The sequence below is a fragment of the Phoenix dactylifera genome, chromosome 4 (assembly GCF_009389715.1).
Source record: "Phoenix dactylifera cultivar Barhee BC4 chromosome 4, palm_55x_up_171113_PBpolish2nd_filt_p, whole genome shotgun sequence".
Taxonomy (NCBI): domain Eukaryota; kingdom Viridiplantae; phylum Streptophyta; class Magnoliopsida; order Arecales; family Arecaceae; genus Phoenix; species Phoenix dactylifera.
This window is the reverse complement of record NC_052395.1, coordinates 18,093,655-18,111,241: the sequence shown is the minus strand read 5'-3', so window position 1 is coordinate 18,111,241 and position 17,587 is coordinate 18,093,655. Positions and strand designations below refer to the sequence as shown.

The window sequence follows — 17,587 nt, the reverse complement described above, 5'->3', positions numbered from 1 at the left end:
GGTCTGAAAGGACGTATCGCTCTGCTGGTAGCCTCGGTGATACCAGGTGTGACGTACTTATACGTGGTACTCCTGCCAGAGCCCAGAAGGGTAATTGAGCCGGACCCACAGGTGGGGAGGATACGAGTAAAACCGGTCGAGGTGCCCAACACACAGTCATTTCTGTCCGCATCGAACATTCTCCTGGTGAGGTGGGGGCTGCTACGCGGGAGTGGGCTTGTCCCTTCCTCCCTCCTTCCCCTTTTTCTTCTAGCAAAAAAAAAAAAAAAAAAAAAAAAAAAAAAAAAAAAAAAAAAAAAAAAAACAAAAACCAAACCCTCACCAGAGGACCTGCTGCATCATGACCTTTCTGCAATATACAGACAGCCTGAATCCAAACTGCAGACGGACGGTTGTAACCCAACCAAATCCCCACGCCCTAAACCTCTCTCATTCCTTTTTTTTTTCCGAAGGAAAAAAGCTGGTTCTCACTATTTTAGGTCTCCAATATCTTTAGGACTTGATCAAGCTGGTTCTCACCATCTTCTACATGTTTGATGAGTATGAGCAACTGAAACCGGACATTCTGTAGGCTACTCTGAACCCTAATTTGCTATCATTTTGACCACCAGCAATTATGATTAAATTTCTTTCGCAGAACACTGGCATAGCATCGCCTGTGAACTGTTATTAAAATGTAGTGGCAGTAAACAATTTAGTAGCTAATCCATTGCAGATTATGTACATAACAGAACTAGACATAACACTGTTTCACTATCAACATGGGATCACTACTGCTGACCTTCAAAATCTGTGCATGGAAAGAAACCCTCGGTCGCTGAATTCAGAACTTTCTCGAGAGCTTCTTCACCAGCTGACAAGGTAGTGCAATTAGAAGCAACAATGCAACAGCATTAGAGATGACTGTCTTTATCAAACCAGATATATCTAAATATATATATATATAAAAGCTGTTATGCAAAATGTTCTGGAACCTTGGAGAATTTGCGGTCTAAATGATAGTGGAATAATAAACAGGTATGGGTAACAAAGCCTCTTAAGAGTAGGGATGGCAAAATATCTGAAATTTTTGAACTCTGAGTCCTGCAAATTAAGGTTACATGATGTGAGAGAGAAACTACAAGGGATAAAATATCTTTCACATGCTCAAAAGACTCTTTTACCATGGTAACTAATGATTTAGATCAGTCTACATCCTTCACTTCAGCTTCGATGTCAACAACAGTAGTAGAAGAGGCCTTTCCTGTACAAATACCCTATACATGTATCAGAGAGTTGAAATGCGACACATCATGATTTCTGGGAGAATGTAATGAAACATGATTTCTTCTAAAGAGCTCTCAAAAAAGAAGCAAGGCACCTACAAATATAGCACGAAATTAAAAATTGGAAAATTTAAGCAGAAATTAGCAGATCAGTTACCTTTATCAGCACGAGATGAGAATCCATTAAAGACCTGTCCATTTGTTGTAGAACGACCAGAAGAGAATCTAGCAGATTCTCTGACAAATTTGTTCCCCTGCACTGCAAATTTTGTAAGATCACACTTTAGAGCAACGACAAATGGGTAGACACACACACACTCTCTCTCTCTCTCTCTCTCTTGTGTTAGTAATTACTAATTTAGCTACAAATTTACAAGTCACAAAGAGAGAGATACAGAATCAGAAATTTAATACTGAAAAGAGTCTCGGTAATCAGTATAGAAGTGCAGCTTTGAATATATTTAACGCATAGACTGGAGTCATTTGAACATTCTCATAATTAAAATGGTGATACATGTGCACTGCCTACACTCTTTTATCAACTGTAAAGTTATCATAAACAAGCAACCATGATGGTGCCCGTCAGTTTTGAGATATCTCATGTTGTTACCAAGTTGACTGTATGCACAAACTGTAAAAGCATCATCTCAACAAACTTGTAGCAGACCATTTTATGGTTATGAAGCAGCAGTGATGCCATGTAAACAGAAAAATTATGAAGGAAGAAATTGAATTTTGTCTGTAAATGATCTACAATTACAACACTAGATTAAATGTTATCAATCATGGTTTTCAGCTAAGATCTGAAAGCCGCCAAATGCTGAAGCATTTCCCTCCAAAAATGGAGGCATCTATGCAAGTCATTACCATAGGCATTTTTTGCTTCATATTTACATTATGAATACATGTGTGCGTTGCATAATGGACTACAAAAACACATGAGAAATACATAAAAACAATGTATAACAAACAGTAGCCATGTCTCAAAGGAAATAATTTCTCAAGCACAGGTTGCTGTATCACCAGAGAAAGGTTGACTGCAGAATGGGCATAGTTGGGGACCATCCTTTAGAGAGGACCTACAAGAGAGCAGACTGTGGTTTAGCCACTTCATGTGTTATTGTACTGTATAAAATCATGATTAGCTTATTTGGGCTTACTTAAATATCTGGAAGTCGTTTCCACAATTGGGGCACTGCAGATACAAACATTAAGAGAAACTTGCTCAGTTATAAAATGATAATCATACGATCCGATTGCAAGCAAACATTTACAAAATTGCGAAAAGGTTGAACAAAATGTCATCCTATATATTCCATTAAATGTCTTATGATAGATCCTAGAGTAATGAAAATTGAAAACGAACCATACAGGCCTACTAATCAACACCATAATCAACCTTACGATTGAAAAGATGCAGTAACCTTACGTTTCAAAGAGTTACATTCTTAAGTTCCTAACAACTTTTAAAAAAAAATGTCTCTAGAAGACAAGCAAAATATACAAGTAAAAGATACCAACTGATAAAATCACTGCATGCATGAAGTCCGGAATACAAGGAAAATAATTATAAGCTAGAAACCCTTACACTGCTCTGAACTATGTCTCGTCCTGCAAACCAGAAGAAAGCACCTAACCCCACAATAGGCAGTAGCGCTGCAATGAGCTGTCGATAATAACATCAGTGCATTCAGAAAAAAAAAAAAACAGAGCAAGTTTTTAGGCTTTCTGAGTACTATGTGTACAGTATGCTAGGCTATGCATTACTAACATAGAAAGATAGGGCTGCAGGGGGAAATCTGGATACTCAACTGTTAGCTTGGAAAGGTATCATATCTATAAAATTATATACGTCAAACAAGACTTTATGCGTTGAAAATGGCAAGGACTGGTAATGTGGTATCTAAGGCAATATGTACATCATGGTTTAGAATAGAAAATTAGTCCTTACAGATTAATTATAGCAGAATGGATCAGAATTCTTATTAACCAATACAATTAGCACCATTATTGTGCTCTTTTAACTAGGCATAATAGTTCATGACTACTGATCACAACTAAACTTTACAATCTGGCTATAAACTTAAAATACAATAGCCATGGGCATGACAACAGTTATTTATAAACAATTTTATGCAAAGATATGCTATTTAAAAATGTTCAAGTGTTATCCCATTAAACGGAGATTAGCTATACAGATACAACTTCAGTGATTGTTCCTATCTTCTAGACAAAGCCCTTTGGCATGGAAAGTACTCTGCATAACTGCTCATATTCTCCATGCAAGCACTCTTCAGTTTCTCCCTAATGCTTTTAAACATGCCGAATTTGCCCAACACTGGCCATGACCTGATTTTTTTTTTTATTGACATCAGCCATAACGGAGTACTAACTCTACACCCGCTATTTCTACCACTAAGCAATCTTAATATTCTCGTATTTACTATAGTTATTTAACAGTTATACACCTCTTAACCACGCATCATACTAAACCAGACAACATAGTTGATCTTTCAGCTATTTAGTGATTTTTCCAGAAAATTCTGTAAAAGATCAGAAAACACTCCAGAGATCTATCAAACTAGATATTGTTGATATGATAAAGTGGTATGGTTAGCGGACAATCAGTAAAGCAAGTGTATCACCATGAGAAACATGATTAAGATATAAAGTCACTCAGGTATCCCGGTAAGAATTTTATTTATTTACATGCTCCTAGTATTGTTCAGTTATTTCAGATGACTCGAGATGCAAATGACATAAGAAGGTTGCTTCCCTCTAGCTCAGCTTTCTTCCTGCAGGTAGCTACTGTCTAAGTGACTAATTACATTGTTCTCGGATCTACTTTAACTGGATAATCTTATTCTTGTGAAAAGAACTCGATATCCTTAGTACCATAAGAAACAGGAAATTAGCCACCAAGATTTTAATTCATAGAATGACTGTTGTTAATGATAAGAAGAGGCATATGATTTATCTCAAAGTAGCGGAGCGCAGTAATTTGACAGTTCTTGCATATTTGGAGCCGCTACTTTCACACAACATCTAAAATAGGGACAGAGATGGTACTAGATCCAGAGAGCAAGAGTAACAATGAAGAACATATGGGAAATTTTTTTGAAAGAAAGCAGTTAATTAATGGCAGACCCCAGGCCTTCCAATAGAAGAATTAACCACATGTTGAGAAACTTGCCTATATAAGAATTAAAATAATACAAGATAGACATACACAAAACCTCAACCAAAAAAATCCACACAAAGAAGAGAAAAATGACCCCTATAAATCAAAAAGCCATAAACACTCGGAACATATAAATGATCCTTTCCCAAAATACCACAAATCTGTGCAGGCTTACCCAAATTGAAACAATAGCATCCAAAACCCAACCAAGCTGCCCTGTCATGCTGAGATATGTCAGGCCAATGGCCAAAGCAAGATTGCCTAAAACCCTGGCGGTGGCGCTCCTATCCCACCCATCCCCACCACCATTAAAGTTGTTAGCCCTGACTGCCAGTAGGCTCCCCTTCCTCCCTTTCCTCACCAAGATCGCATCTTTCTTCATTCCTTCCCTCCAAAACGAGCCATTTCTATACCAAAAACTGATTTTTCTTCTTGGAACTGAGCAACAGCCGGTGGGGGACACGAACCCGAGACCAAGGCAGCATCTTTTGCTATCAAGAATGCCCCAAAAGGTGCTGGAGATTGGAGAACTGATAGAAATTTGCAGAGAAGTCATGGATAATGGATCATTCAGCGAGTGAAAAGGGGAAAGATCGAAGCTTGATGATGCGAGGGCGCCCGGAGAGGGTTCTCTTCGAACTTTGAAGTGGATTTTTCTCCCTATTTTTCCATCGGAAAATAGGAAAAATAGAAGGAAAAGAAGTGGTGCAAGTTAATTGAAGTTGGAAGCATATAGGAGCCCATCCAGGCCGTCCATTTGGCACATCCTTCACCCATGTTTAGTTAATTGGAGAGAAAACATGTTCCAAAGCTTGATGGATGGAATTTTTTTTTCTTTTTTTTTTTGGGGGGGGGGGGGGGGGGGGGGGGAATACGGGGATGACTTGTGGCTAGGGGTGAAAGGCCAACCAAGATCGGATATAGCTAGTTAGGCTCGAGCAAGAACCAAAGGAATGACAGAACTAGATACATATAAAATATATATTTCATACATGAAAGAAATTATAGAAAAAAATACAATTAGATCAGCTCTTCATAGACAAACTTGGGATTTGCGATCCCAGGTAAGATCGGTTCAGGATCATGGGATCCTTTTCTATCAGATAGGAAGGGCTGTTGCACAAAATGTACTTCTAAGTAATTGCCCCATGGATCCTATATCTATCTATATAAAGAAGATTGCAGTCAGTTTGATAATAATCGAGTGACATTACTTCTTCGGTCCGAACCAAGGAATCAGTTAGATATGATGCAAAATGGATCTTGTTCTATCGTTGATCAGAGATTTCTATATGAAAAATACGAGGTTTATCGAATGCATCCTGTAACTTTTCTGATATTATTTTAATCGTTAAAGATAATCAGAACCATCCGATCAATCAGGCACATGTAGAACTCTTGAAGTGATGCCACAAGGTGGACGGTCGAGCTCATGAACCTCTGTAAATGATACATGGGAGGAACAACTCCTCCCTCCTCTTCGGTTTTCATCGTAATTTTTTTGAATTACCTTTTGCTTCGTATCATGTGAAAAGGTTAGTCTGTTTTGAATAAAAGAAGTGCACATAACAAATAGTTTGACATAATTATGCATGCCTAACTGCCCGATTAGTTACAAACTTATAAGTCTCGTTTGATTTGTCAGTTATGAAGTTAAACAAAGTTTCACAAAAGTGGCCCACATCGCACTCATTGCCCAATCGCATGCTGTTGAAGTGTTGAACGCCCTATGACATGCACAAATCGAGAAATGGCCCAAAAAAAATTGCTCCAAATAGCTTATATCTACAAAAAGGTAAACAAAGCAGCTGACAACTTACTAGATCGCATTCTTTGTTACTTAACATTCTGACAACTTTATATAGAATAGCTACAAGATTATTCTTTTCCTCTAAACCATCTTTTGTTTTATAATTTTATTGAATATATTCGCACTAGTGTATGATTTATCCGACTTATCCAAAAAAAAAAAAAAAAAACCCACCATGGCATCTTTCAAAACTAAAACATTGCATCACCATTAGAGCCATATATTTTGGTCTGCAGCTGGGTACCAACCCGTAACTACTATAATCAATCATATACGCAGAGACCTGAGGAAAAGATGTCAATAATTACCTAACCGGCCACCGAGTGGTGCCCATTCAAAGTCAGTTAATCTCCAGACAGAGCTCATTAAGACAAACTCTTATTGCCTTGAATGAAATTAATGCTCCACGCATCCACATGACAGCCAATTGTTTTCCTGGGAACCGTAGGAGTAGGACCATATGGAGCCAAGCCAAGCAAGCCTGTTGCAGCACGGCAGCTACATCAATTTATGGACCATCTGAGTCTTTTAGCTGGTCAGGCAGGACATCTCTCTGGAACATACTTTTCAGAGGCATTTCTGAACAATGTAACGTGTAATTTAATATCTTGGGCAGTAACGGTTGAAAGACAGCAGCAGAAACACAATATTCTCAATCATATGAAGACCACAGAAATGCACTTAAATTTTCAACACAATATCTCTCATAATATTCAGGAAGCAATTAATATCATCACGTTCTAGTGGTTTTATCTCATCCACATTAGAATTTTTACTGTATCTCCAAAAACAGGTATGGCCATATAGAGAAGAAGCAAAGTGGCTTATGACATCCACCACGATACTCTTGGTTTCAGATTGACTATCATTCATTCTTCTTGTCGTATTTCATCTTCACTGCATCAGCTCCACTATATGGGGCAACATGGTAAGCATACTGCTGGATGACAGAAAAGACAACCATTTCTAGAATTACCAAGACATTTTGAATGGCTTCCTGAATATGCTCTACGTCCAGCCAGAAATGATGTGATTTTATAACTCCGGCAGCAGCTAGGACATCAAGCGCAACCCCCTGCACCAAAGAACTTCAAACATGAAATTTCCTTCTTTCATGAAAAGAGAGAGAGACTATCTTCGACTGTCACAGGATATAATGCAGTAAATACGAAGAGGCACCATGACGAGAATACATATCATGTTTTTATTCTCCTGTTATAGACTTTAGAGTTACTAGCATCAGGAAAATCTTAAATATTCCATGGAAAAGTTAACTGCAAGGATCTGCCACATTTTACATGCATTTATATATATATATATATATATATATATATATATATATATATATATATATATATATATATGTAGAAGTATGAAACATACATACTGCATGACTGGATAAATTCCCCTTGCTGGTCTCGCTCAGCGAAGAAAGAGAGGTCTCTGCCTCTGGTGCCGGCTTTTGAACTGGAAGAAATGCCTTGGTAACGTCTAGAGATAAGGCAGTCAGAGAAACTTAAATATGGACTTTACAGCCAATCATGACTCAGCAACCTGATTGCATGCTTCTGTAAATCATGTGACATTATTCATCTACTCAACCAATCTTCTCGACACATTTGAACTTGTACGAACTGCCTATGGTTGGTTAGTATCTTTGATTTGTCAGTTTACAAGTATCTCATGAATGAAAACTCAAATATATTATTTGAAATTGACGCCAATAAAATTTCAGCTCAAGCCAATGAGAAATACTGGCTCCAAAGATAGAATGAAATCAGGCAACATAGTAGCCACAATAAATTCATCAGGCTGGAAATACAGAGTTAACTTATTAGTTATTACAGTATATGGACAGATGTTGATATGCTAGTCCTTCTTGTTTATAAAAGACAATTTCACCTTTAAAATTCTGACAAACTGCACTGATTGTTATAACTATATGACGGTAACAAGGTTATGATAGATGATACAAATACTCAATGTACTGGCATCCAACTTAAATATATATCAAGATAAAGAGTTTACCTGCCAGAAGCAAAAGAAGACAATCCCTTTGATGCACATGAACTTTGCTAGAGGCTTGTGTGGTGCCAGCTCCTTTGCAAACACATGGTAGAAGATCACCAAGGCATATAAGGCCATAGAAACGGATATGTTCAATATGATGGTGAAAGTCCAGCTGACCCAGTTGCTGTACAGACCAAGAAGTTGAAGGGCTATCATTAGGATAGAGCAGACTGGTCGAATTACCACAAACTGCCATGTCCAGTACTTAAGAAGTTTCAATGTATGATGCTCCAATCGGACAGTGTGAGGCTGCATCACAAAAACATATATCCATGGGTAGTTTTAGATACAAGCCCGCAGCTTGCAAAAATTTAAATCTGCAGTACAGGCAGATAGTAACTAGCTGATGCAACGATAGAGTTGGCCAAATTTTTGATATAATGATGTGCTTTCATAATGATACCATTGGATGACATTCAAATATTGATTCAGATGTTTGAGTCAAATCCTGAGGGTGAGTCTTGGCATAATGGTAAGGTTGCTCCATTTTGACCTAGAGGTCACGGGTTCGAAACATAAAAGGGAGCATCCGTGGGTGTGGATTTATTTACCTCACCAGAACTAGGGTTTTTAGTGTTGGGTGTCAGACAGTGGCTTGCTTACAGAGGCATTGTTTTTTTTTTTGGGTTGAGACAAGGGCTTTGGTTTTGGAATTGGAGTATCAGGGAATGATATTATGAATGAAATAGTCTAAAAGCTTACGCATGATGATATCTGTGATAGAATGATAAAATATCTCTGTAGGGTCTATTTTTCTTTCTTCATTTGGATAAAATATCTCTACGAGTAAATGTACACAATCTACACCAATAGACACAATCTGATCAAACACCCGGATTTTATTCCAAAATGAGGGACAATTTTTTCTGTTTGAGTCAACTCCTATTTCTCAAGCATTAAAAGAAGAAGTGATATAGGTTAGACTAACATCAATTCATGCTTCTAAAATAATAGTTGCTAGAGTTTCCAACAGCTTCAAAAAGTCAGCAACAATTCTGCCAGTAACAATTTACCTATGTAATGATGAGTAAGCCAGTAACAATTTACCTATGTGAATACTCAAAAAGGGATAATAAAACTCAGAACAAATTAACAGTCTGCCATTCCTGGACCCAAAGCCTCAATCATATTTGGTTTATAGGGAATGAGAATGGATGATTATTCATGAACAACATACTTAATATATAATATCACAAGAGAATATGGAGGGCTCATATCAGGAAAAAAGAGGTCTCAGTTCCATCCCAAATCAACTTTTTTCTCTATCTCCATCACAATTTAATCACAGCCGTCAGAACAAGCCTTATCCTATCAATATATGGTCAGCTTTATGAGTATGCATAATTGCTTCATATCTCTGGTTACATCCTCTAGTAATACAAACTCTTTCAGTTCCTTTATTGAATCATGATCTATGTTATTTTAGGTCTTTCCTCTTATTTTGTTTAACCCTCCTTTACTTTCTAGAGACATTTTAAATTTATTATAGAAATAAATGGCTCCTGGTGCAGTACGAAATCTATATTGATTTAAATACAGAATGTATAGTGACAGAAAGTTCTTATTTTCAGGTATTGAGATACAAACCATACCAGAAAAAGAGACACAGGAAAAGAATGATGAATCACCCTTCCTTTGATTTCATCAGGCACTATATTCTTACTGATAGATATATTCAAGTAACTATACATCAAAGCCATGAACTTAGCAATCACCTGCAAATTGCAATAAGGAGGACTGTTATGAAGTTTTCTTTAAGGCTTCAGTAACTTTCTCAATAAGTAAATGATTTAGGTTAAAAACAAGGCTCACCAATGCCTCATAACATTCTTTAACAGAGTCCAAAATCATAAAGAAGGCTTTACTGCCCTGAATATCTAGCAGACCAAAAAAGGAGTCAATTGCGTACAAGGGAGCCATCAGGATGATGATTATTATAGCTTTCTGTTCCTTTGGATTTTTCCAATAGAAAAGATGTTGGGACAGCAACTGTACTGTAAAATGCATAGACAGCATCACACAGAATGCTGCCACTATCAGAGTGAGAGTTCCAGGGTCCATTGTTGTTATATCCATTTGCGGAAACATTATTTCTGGAAGCAGCACACAATCTGAAAAAGCATGCTCAGTCTTGTTAGCTTATAACAGGTATACTGCTATTATGACATTATACTAAAATTCAAATTTTCATCCATGAAAAATTGCTAGAAAAAATAGCATTGCACTAAAAAATTATTTCTTATTTCCACTCTCACTTCTAAAGTCTTCTAATAATAATGGAAAGTAGTTATAGCCGCTAAGATCTGCAATAGAAATTGTTCATGCAAACAAGTTCTAACCTATTAATGTACATGTACTTTAAAAAACAGGGTAGAAGAAATTATACAGAATTACCAAACATAGTATCAAGACAGTAAATTTCATCATCAAGTACTTGCATACATTTGAGGGAAACACGAGAAAATAATTGAAAATCTTGTGCTGAGAATTTGGGCGGGGAGTCCTCAAGATCAGTAGTTGTAAGACACTGTTTAAGTCATTTTAGAACATCCTCAAGGCTACTATAACCATGTGGAAAGTTTGTTAAACACTTCCATGAATATCACTGGCACTTTCAATCCCAAGAACATGGGCTGATAGGGAAAACAATGATTTTACCAATTAGCAAAATAATTAAGGTCATGGAACTCTAATGTGGATGATATACCAATGCAGCATAGTGGGGGAGTACAACATTTTTCTTCCATAGGAAGACTTTACAATCTCCAAACCCATCTATTATATCCTCAACCCTCATGTTTTTTCAACAAACTATGGCAGCAATCTTTGAAATCTTCCTAGAGCAGCAAAGGATGTTAAACTTGTTTTCCTTTAAAAAGTGTTTTTTTTTATGGGATGGTTTAATTCCTTGATGAATTGTCTTAGAAAAAATATCTTTTTTTTTCAATTTTTTGATAATTTTGTTTTCAGTCTTAGTATTTTTCTCAATTTTGGTGCTGATATGCGTATTGGTCCAGGTCTCAATGTCGATATTTTTTCTAAGACAAATATGGAGAATTCTACAATCAAAATATTTTCTATCCAGATTTTTATGTGTAGCAATAATATATTCCTTTTCTAAATAATTACTAATAGCTATACTTACCAATACATAAAATGATTCGGGTTTCAGTGTATTGAAATTGTATGGAATTTCTTGGTCTCCTTTTACTTGTAATGTTGATTCATAAATATATGAGTCCTTCCTATTCCCATAATTCATATATTTATGTGATAAAAGATAATATCTATAGTGTTTTTTAAATTTTTCTTTTTGACTCGTCAATGAATCCACTACCACCGCATAGTAATTTTGTTTCATGTAATGAATTAATTGGTCTTTTTCTTTTTTATGTGAATCAAATTTAATTGAGTTTTTATTTTGAATCGTAGAACGTTGGTTGATTCTATTTCGCCATTTTTGAGGTACTAATCGCATCGTATACAATTATACAAGACTCTATTTTCATAAGAACATCAATCATATTCCAAGAAAGAGACTAGGATCACCAGATATCTTCACCTAAATAATATAGGTAAGTCTACATGGACTGTAAAGGTGGAGTACATTTTCTTCCAGCAAACCACATAACATGCGCACAAGATCGAGCATCCTTCCCCTGTAATAAGGATTAGTAAAGGTGAAAATCTAGCTCAACACCAATAGGACGGTTGTTTCTTGGATCCTCCAAGGAAACGAAGAGTAAGAAATAAATCTCTTTGACTAAAAGACGTTTAGAATAGCATCTCAGATATCTCTATGGTCAGCCTTTTCCAACACCTCCCATCCTCCTCACAATAGCGAAAATAAGGGCAATCTCAGACTACTGCCGGCATAAACCCAACTTTCACAATCTTTGAATAAAGGCACCCAGAATATGTCTCTGAAGGCTAGAATTTCACACCCTCACATTTCCTCTTTGTTGGATCCAATCTCCGCTTAAGACCTCGCTCTTGAATGCAATAACCATGGTGTCAGGAAACATGCATCCAAAACCAAAAGGATTACAATAGTTTGTTTGCAATGACGACTCTTGTGAGTCTTAATTCCCTCAATCATATCATATCATAATCTCATATGGACAGGAACCCTAAAACTGTGATTATGTAAGAAACAGACTGCAGCAGCATCTATTCATCTTATACAAGAAATATCATGAAGATTTTATGTCCTTACTTCTATATGCCCCAAGTTCAAAAAAAAAAATCAAGCCATGAAGAATAATGCAATCTGCAGTTTCAAAAATCATGAAACAAACCAGCTTTTCAATTATAATCAGCAAACTAAGAGACTTATACATCTTACCCACTAAGAACTCTGCCCGGTCCAAGCCAGCAAAACACGCCAGGTCACAAAAATCATGTTATTGGAGATTACTGTCAAACCATTACGCTTCTTAACTTATAGACTACTATCAGCGCCAAACATCCAACGCCTCAAAGATCGTGAAACAACCCGAGTTTTGAAATTATAATCTCCAAAGACTTCAAGAACTCTGCATCTTACCTTCTAAAACCCTCTCCAATCCAAGAAGGCAAAACAAACAACGTTACAGAATCATGCCACTGGAGATTATTCTCCTTTGATTAATCGACGCGCCAATTCATCATCAGAATCGCAGTTAATTTAAATATTCAAAATAGTTTTACGAAGCAAGAAGAGGAAATCCGTCAAATAAACAAACCCCGCAACAAAAAAAAAAATGATATCTTCAGCACGATTACTGAAACCGATTTCAACTTTCTTTTTTTCTTTTCCATTCAACCTCTGCCATTATTCTTTTTCCCCTCTTCTGAGAGAAAAAAATCGCAGCCTAATGTCTTAAGACAAAAAAAAAAAAAAAAAAAATCAAGAAACCCTACACGAATTTTACTTACAACCAAGGTAATAGTTTGAGAAGCAATGGAACGGCCACCCAACTCGATGAGTCAACGATGAGCTGCGGAGAAGAATCCAAGGAGATTTCCCCCTTTCCAAAGAGATACAGAGAGAGAAGGCTGGGGAGAGGAAGAGAGAAGGTTAGACTGAAGTTTTTTCTTTTATTTTCCCTCTTTTGTCTGCCTCTTCCGTCGCCTTTCATGCAAATCAACCGGAGTCTAAAGATCAAGATTACGATCTTGCCCCACCACAACGGGCAAATTCTCTACCACATTTACCCCTAAATCTGTTTGTATGTGTGAATTGTGATCCAGGAGTTGAAGATTACACAAGTAATCGTTGTCAGAAAAATGGAGGTATTTATCTACATCTTTTATAGTATATTTTCTAGAAATAGAAGATGAATGACCCATCTACCGTAGAAAAAATTTAGGACTCTTAGAAAAATTACTGTAGTTTAATGTTTATATTTTTTCAAGTAAATAAGTATAAAAACCGTGGGTTTTTGACTGACTGATTGCATGAAAACAGTCCCTACAATTGATTTAATATTTTATTCCATATATTTCCGATTCCGGAGGGGCGCCCGGCCTCCATCCTGAGTTCGAGTCCACAATAAATAAATTATTTTTAATACCAAAGCACAGTAGAGTCCTACTTCAACTGCAACTTTTATATATATATATATATATATATATATATATATATATATATATATATATATATATATATTAAAACACAGTAATAGATTTTTTTTCCTCTCTCACCTCGGAATCTGTGTCATCCCTAATATCATTTGAGGATGTTTGGTATGGAATAACCATCATAAGATCAAATGGTGGTCCTACATGGTCGTGATTCCAAATATCTCCAATTTCTTATATCACCGTTCAACCCCATGATAAAAATTTCATATCTAAGATCAACTATATGATATGTTGGATTATTAAGCTTTTGCTCATACTTGTATTAAATATTTGAATGATCTTGATATCATCTATAATTCTCTTCTTCTTATTCTCTGTGTATAAAATAAATTTGTACTTAAGTTGGGGAACATGGAATTTGCCTTCATTTTGTAGTTTCTAATTTGTATTAGACATAGTTTATAGCTTTATATTTTCAACTTTTTATAATTTATTAGATTATTGTTGTTGGAATTTTATTTTTTTTTATACTAAACATCCTCTATGTTTGCTTCATTTTTATATTTATCGATGTTCAGAGCATTATAAAATATGATAACTCCAGAATTAATGCGAAACGGCTCGAATTTGATTGGGTTGGGATGCTTTTTACATTGATTGGATATGTTCTGGAGCTAAAAATTGTGAACTGATTGGGAGCAAGTTGGCTACAAGATAGTTTCTAACCCAAACCAATCCGGCCCATATGTATCTCTAACTAATAGTCCAACAGTGACCCTTTACTTCAAGATAGCTGGTTCATGCATGATCCATTTGCCATTTTTGAGATTGGCACAATTTTTGCGAAGGAATCAGCTTCAACTACTACTAGCAATCAGACTTATGGTGGCCGAGGTTGCTATTTTCAACAGCTGATGGGCCCATTACAATCGATTCTTCTGACTGCAAATTCTGTAAGAACTAGGCTTGACTTTCCAATCGGAAAAAAAAAAAAGAAATCAAGTATTTGATATGAATAAAAAATTATCTAGAGATGTCCTTGCTATTAGTTTTGTTGCCGATGAGAACTGGTTGGCTTCAAGTACCATGGTGAATGGCATAACGGTGCTAGAGAACTCACTGGTTAGCTGCTTTGGTTGGGATTGGAAAAGGTGAACGACGCTCAGTCATTGCGGCTAAGATCTCCGTCGGATGGCAGTTCTCTGATTTGAAAGTAAAAAAATCCTCTAATCAGAACGTATTTGATGGGGAACCTTTCGATGCCTAAATCAATGCAATAATTAGGGGACAAAAGGAGATTGTCTCTCAGTTTATTAAGGTGTTATTCTTGTTTGCTTACCTCCTCTGCCCTCCTTCCTGCCTCAATTTTGTGTATAGTCGGCAGAAGAGCTTACTTACCAACAGAGAATTAGAGCACGTGGGTCGACTAGAAGTGACAAGTTAGAATACAGCCTAGATATCAAGTATGAATATTTCACATGCGGACGACATTCTGTTTGTTACGTCGGTGGGATCTCGATGATTACTAGGTCTCCATGCTAGATTGTGGCCAACCATAGAAAGCTTCTCATATACAAACTTGGCGGTATGGTGCTGGACCCATCCAGCGGCCACTTCCAATCTACCATGCGTTGGCGTTGCGACGTATTTTAATTGGTTAGACTTTTTGATGAGTTGGAGGCCGTTTGGAGACATATCATTTATCAGGATAGCTAAAAAAAGAAAAAAAAATTGTTGCCTTGGAGAAACAAACTATGATCCCTCCTCTTGAGTTAGTCCTATTAGGATCCCATCCATGGGATGCATGACTAGTGGGAGGAAACTTTTTTTTTTCTTGAATAAAGATTTTTTTATTATTTATATTATTTAATAAATACACTGCTTTTTTTTGGCTTTCAAAAGAGAGCTAGGAAATTGAAAATTTCACTGCCATGGGGGTTATTGGAGTCAATGCCCTATCGTCTTGGGCCTTTGAAAGTGTTAGCTTAGATTGGATATGGGCCCAAGTGGTTCACCCCACGCGATCGTACCGTTTTGCAGGTCTCGAGGCGATCGGACAAGTAAGGGCCGAGTCGTTCAGAAAGCCCAGGGTCCGGGCCCACGAGTTCTCGCTACGAAATGTTGGAGGGCGTGGCGTAACGTGGCAGTATACAGACCACGGACGCCAACTTCTAGTTTCCGTGCGTCCGAATCCGCGTGATATCATTAACAAGAGGAGACAGCCTTCCTATTTACTTTTCACGTCACGTGTACCTTCCTCGGCACGTGGGTCTACACGTCAGCTATTTGAGTAGGTGACCGACAACGCATTCAGATAAGCCAACTAAATATTTTAATATTCAATTCCATGTACGATGATAAAGAAATCATAATTGTTAGTATTGCAAACATGAAATTTATAAAAAAAATAAAATGTTAAAAGAGCTTCGCATAAGGCTAAATAGTACCATATTGATTTTGTTTGAAAAATATAAATATAAATATAGATATTAATTGAATATAAAAATTTATGTAGATATTCATTTTGATTGAATATTAATACAAATTAGATACTAAAAATATAAATATAATATAATAATTAAAATTTATAACCACAGAATTAAAAATATTATTAAGTCAATCATAAATCAAATTAATAGTATATTAATATGCTTATTTATATTTTTTAAAAGTTCATAAATACTATACAAATTAAATAAATCTACAAATAAAATCGGATATTAAGATATGTATCGAGTAGTTGTCTATTTATTCGAATATTACTTGAATGCTCAAATTTTTATTTTAAATATTTTAAATTTAAATTAACCAAAAAATAACTCAAGCTTGGTTTCATTTTAAAGCTTCCTTTATAGACAGGCAAAGTTTAGATATCTACATTTTAAAATATTAAATAAATATTGAATTTGATTAGATAAAATTTATTTAATATGAGTGAGCCGCGGTTGAACGCATCCTATCAAACTTAAGTTGAGTTCGACTCTAGGTCAGTACGAGCAACTGGTGTACCAAAAACAAAATAATAATAATACAGTGAACCAAATTTCTAATATAAGTTCTGCGTATCTCAACAAAATCTGGGCTGCATGCCCAAATTTGGCAATGTGTTCGGCTGGTAGGTAGTGTTGCTCGTTAACGGCGTCATGGGGAGATTGGAGTCGTTGCCTCCGAGTCCCGCCATCACCTAACCCTGCGACGGGCGATTACTACTGTGGGCCCTCGTGACGGTTTTATATCAACTATTGACGAGGACAGCTGCTTCCCTGTATGAGCCACACAGCAAACAGCATTTTCATTTCACATGTGGGAATGGCACGCATGGTTCATTGTGATCTTCAAAGAAAGTGACAGAAAAGGAAAAATGACGAGAAAAAAATTCAAAAAAAGGGTAAAATTATGGATAGTATGTTAATTAACTTAATTATGTCTTATGATATGTACATGCGAAATAGAAATTTGCAAAGCTTTAGAATGTTGGATGCCAAGGTTCTTGTCGGACCATTCATTTGATAGTTGAAATTTATATTTTTGTTTGTATATTTATTGCATAAGTTAGGATTTTTGAAACCGCATTCGACATTAGTATTGGTATGATTGCTCTTTTTTGTACATTCTTCTTGTACATAACTTTCTATTTTAATAAAATTTGGATGGCACCTTACTTCCTTTTCAATCAAAAAAAAAAAATGATATGCA

The 17,587-nt window shown here is 36.2% G+C and overlaps 2 protein-coding genes across 5 annotated transcripts; both read right to left on the bottom strand.

Moving 5' to 3' along the window:
• Positions 1–614: 614 nt before the first annotated feature.
• On the bottom strand, positions 615–5,132 carry LOC103719331. Of its 4 annotated transcripts, XR_005511610.1 has the most exons (8): positions 4,622–5,130; positions 2,854–2,931; positions 2,426–2,460; positions 2,289–2,344; positions 1,423–1,524; positions 1,164–1,243; positions 975–1,083; positions 615–853 (listed from the first exon to the last, which is right to left on the bottom strand). XR_005511610.1 is itself a non-coding variant. In XM_039125754.1 (7 exons), exons 1-6 carry the CDS (start codon positions 5,000–5,002, stop codon positions 1,185–1,187), a joined length of 711 nt encoding a protein of 236 aa, XP_038981682.1. In that variant the 5' UTR covers positions 5,003–5,130; the 3' UTR covers positions 615–853; positions 1,164–1,184. The 4 variants fall into 4 exon arrangements, 2 of the variants coding, with proteins under 2 accessions (XP_038981682.1, XP_038981683.1); XR_005511611.1 differs by lacking the exon at positions 975–1,083 and having other exon boundaries at positions 1,164–1,256; positions 4,622–5,131; XM_039125754.1 differs by lacking the exon at positions 975–1,083.
• Positions 5,133–6,905: 1,773 nt separating this feature from the next.
• LOC120110525 (transmembrane protein 184 homolog DDB_G0279555-like) lies at positions 6,906–13,433 on the bottom strand. The gene is made up of 5 exons (XM_039125753.1): positions 13,244–13,433; positions 10,139–10,437; positions 9,919–10,041; positions 8,285–8,575; positions 6,906–7,331 (listed from the first exon to the last, which is right to left on the bottom strand). Exons 2-5 carry the CDS (start codon positions 10,412–10,414, stop codon positions 7,122–7,124), a joined length of 900 nt encoding a protein of 299 aa, XP_038981681.1. The 5' UTR covers positions 10,415–10,437; positions 13,244–13,433; the 3' UTR covers positions 6,906–7,121.
• Between the last annotated feature and the right edge of the window lie 4,154 nt (positions 13,434–17,587).

Coding starts and splice junctions, on each gene's coding strand:
- LOC103719331 (XM_039125754.1), bottom strand. CDS start 5,002: ATGACTTCTCTGCAAATTTCTATCAGTTCTCCAATCTCCAGCACCTTT. Junction 2,345..2,425: donor AACGACTTCCAGATATTTAA/GTAAGCCCAAAT, acceptor GCTCTCTTGTAG/GTCCTCTCTAAAGGATGGTC. Junction 1,244..1,422: donor CTCATCTCGTGCTGATAAAG/GTAACTGATCTG, acceptor GTATTTGTACAG/GAAAGGCCTCTTCTACTACT.
- LOC120110525 (XM_039125753.1), bottom strand. CDS start 10,414: ATGTTTCCGCAAATGGATATAACAACAATGGACCCTGGAACTCTCACT. Junction 10,042..10,138: donor AAGAATGTTATGAGGCATTG/GTGAGCCTTGTT, acceptor TGCAATTTGCAG/GTGATTGCTAAGTTCATGGC. Junction 8,576..9,918: donor TTCCTGTGTCTCTTTTTCTG/GTATGGTTTGTA, acceptor TTTGTGATGCAG/CCTCACACTGTCCGATTGGA.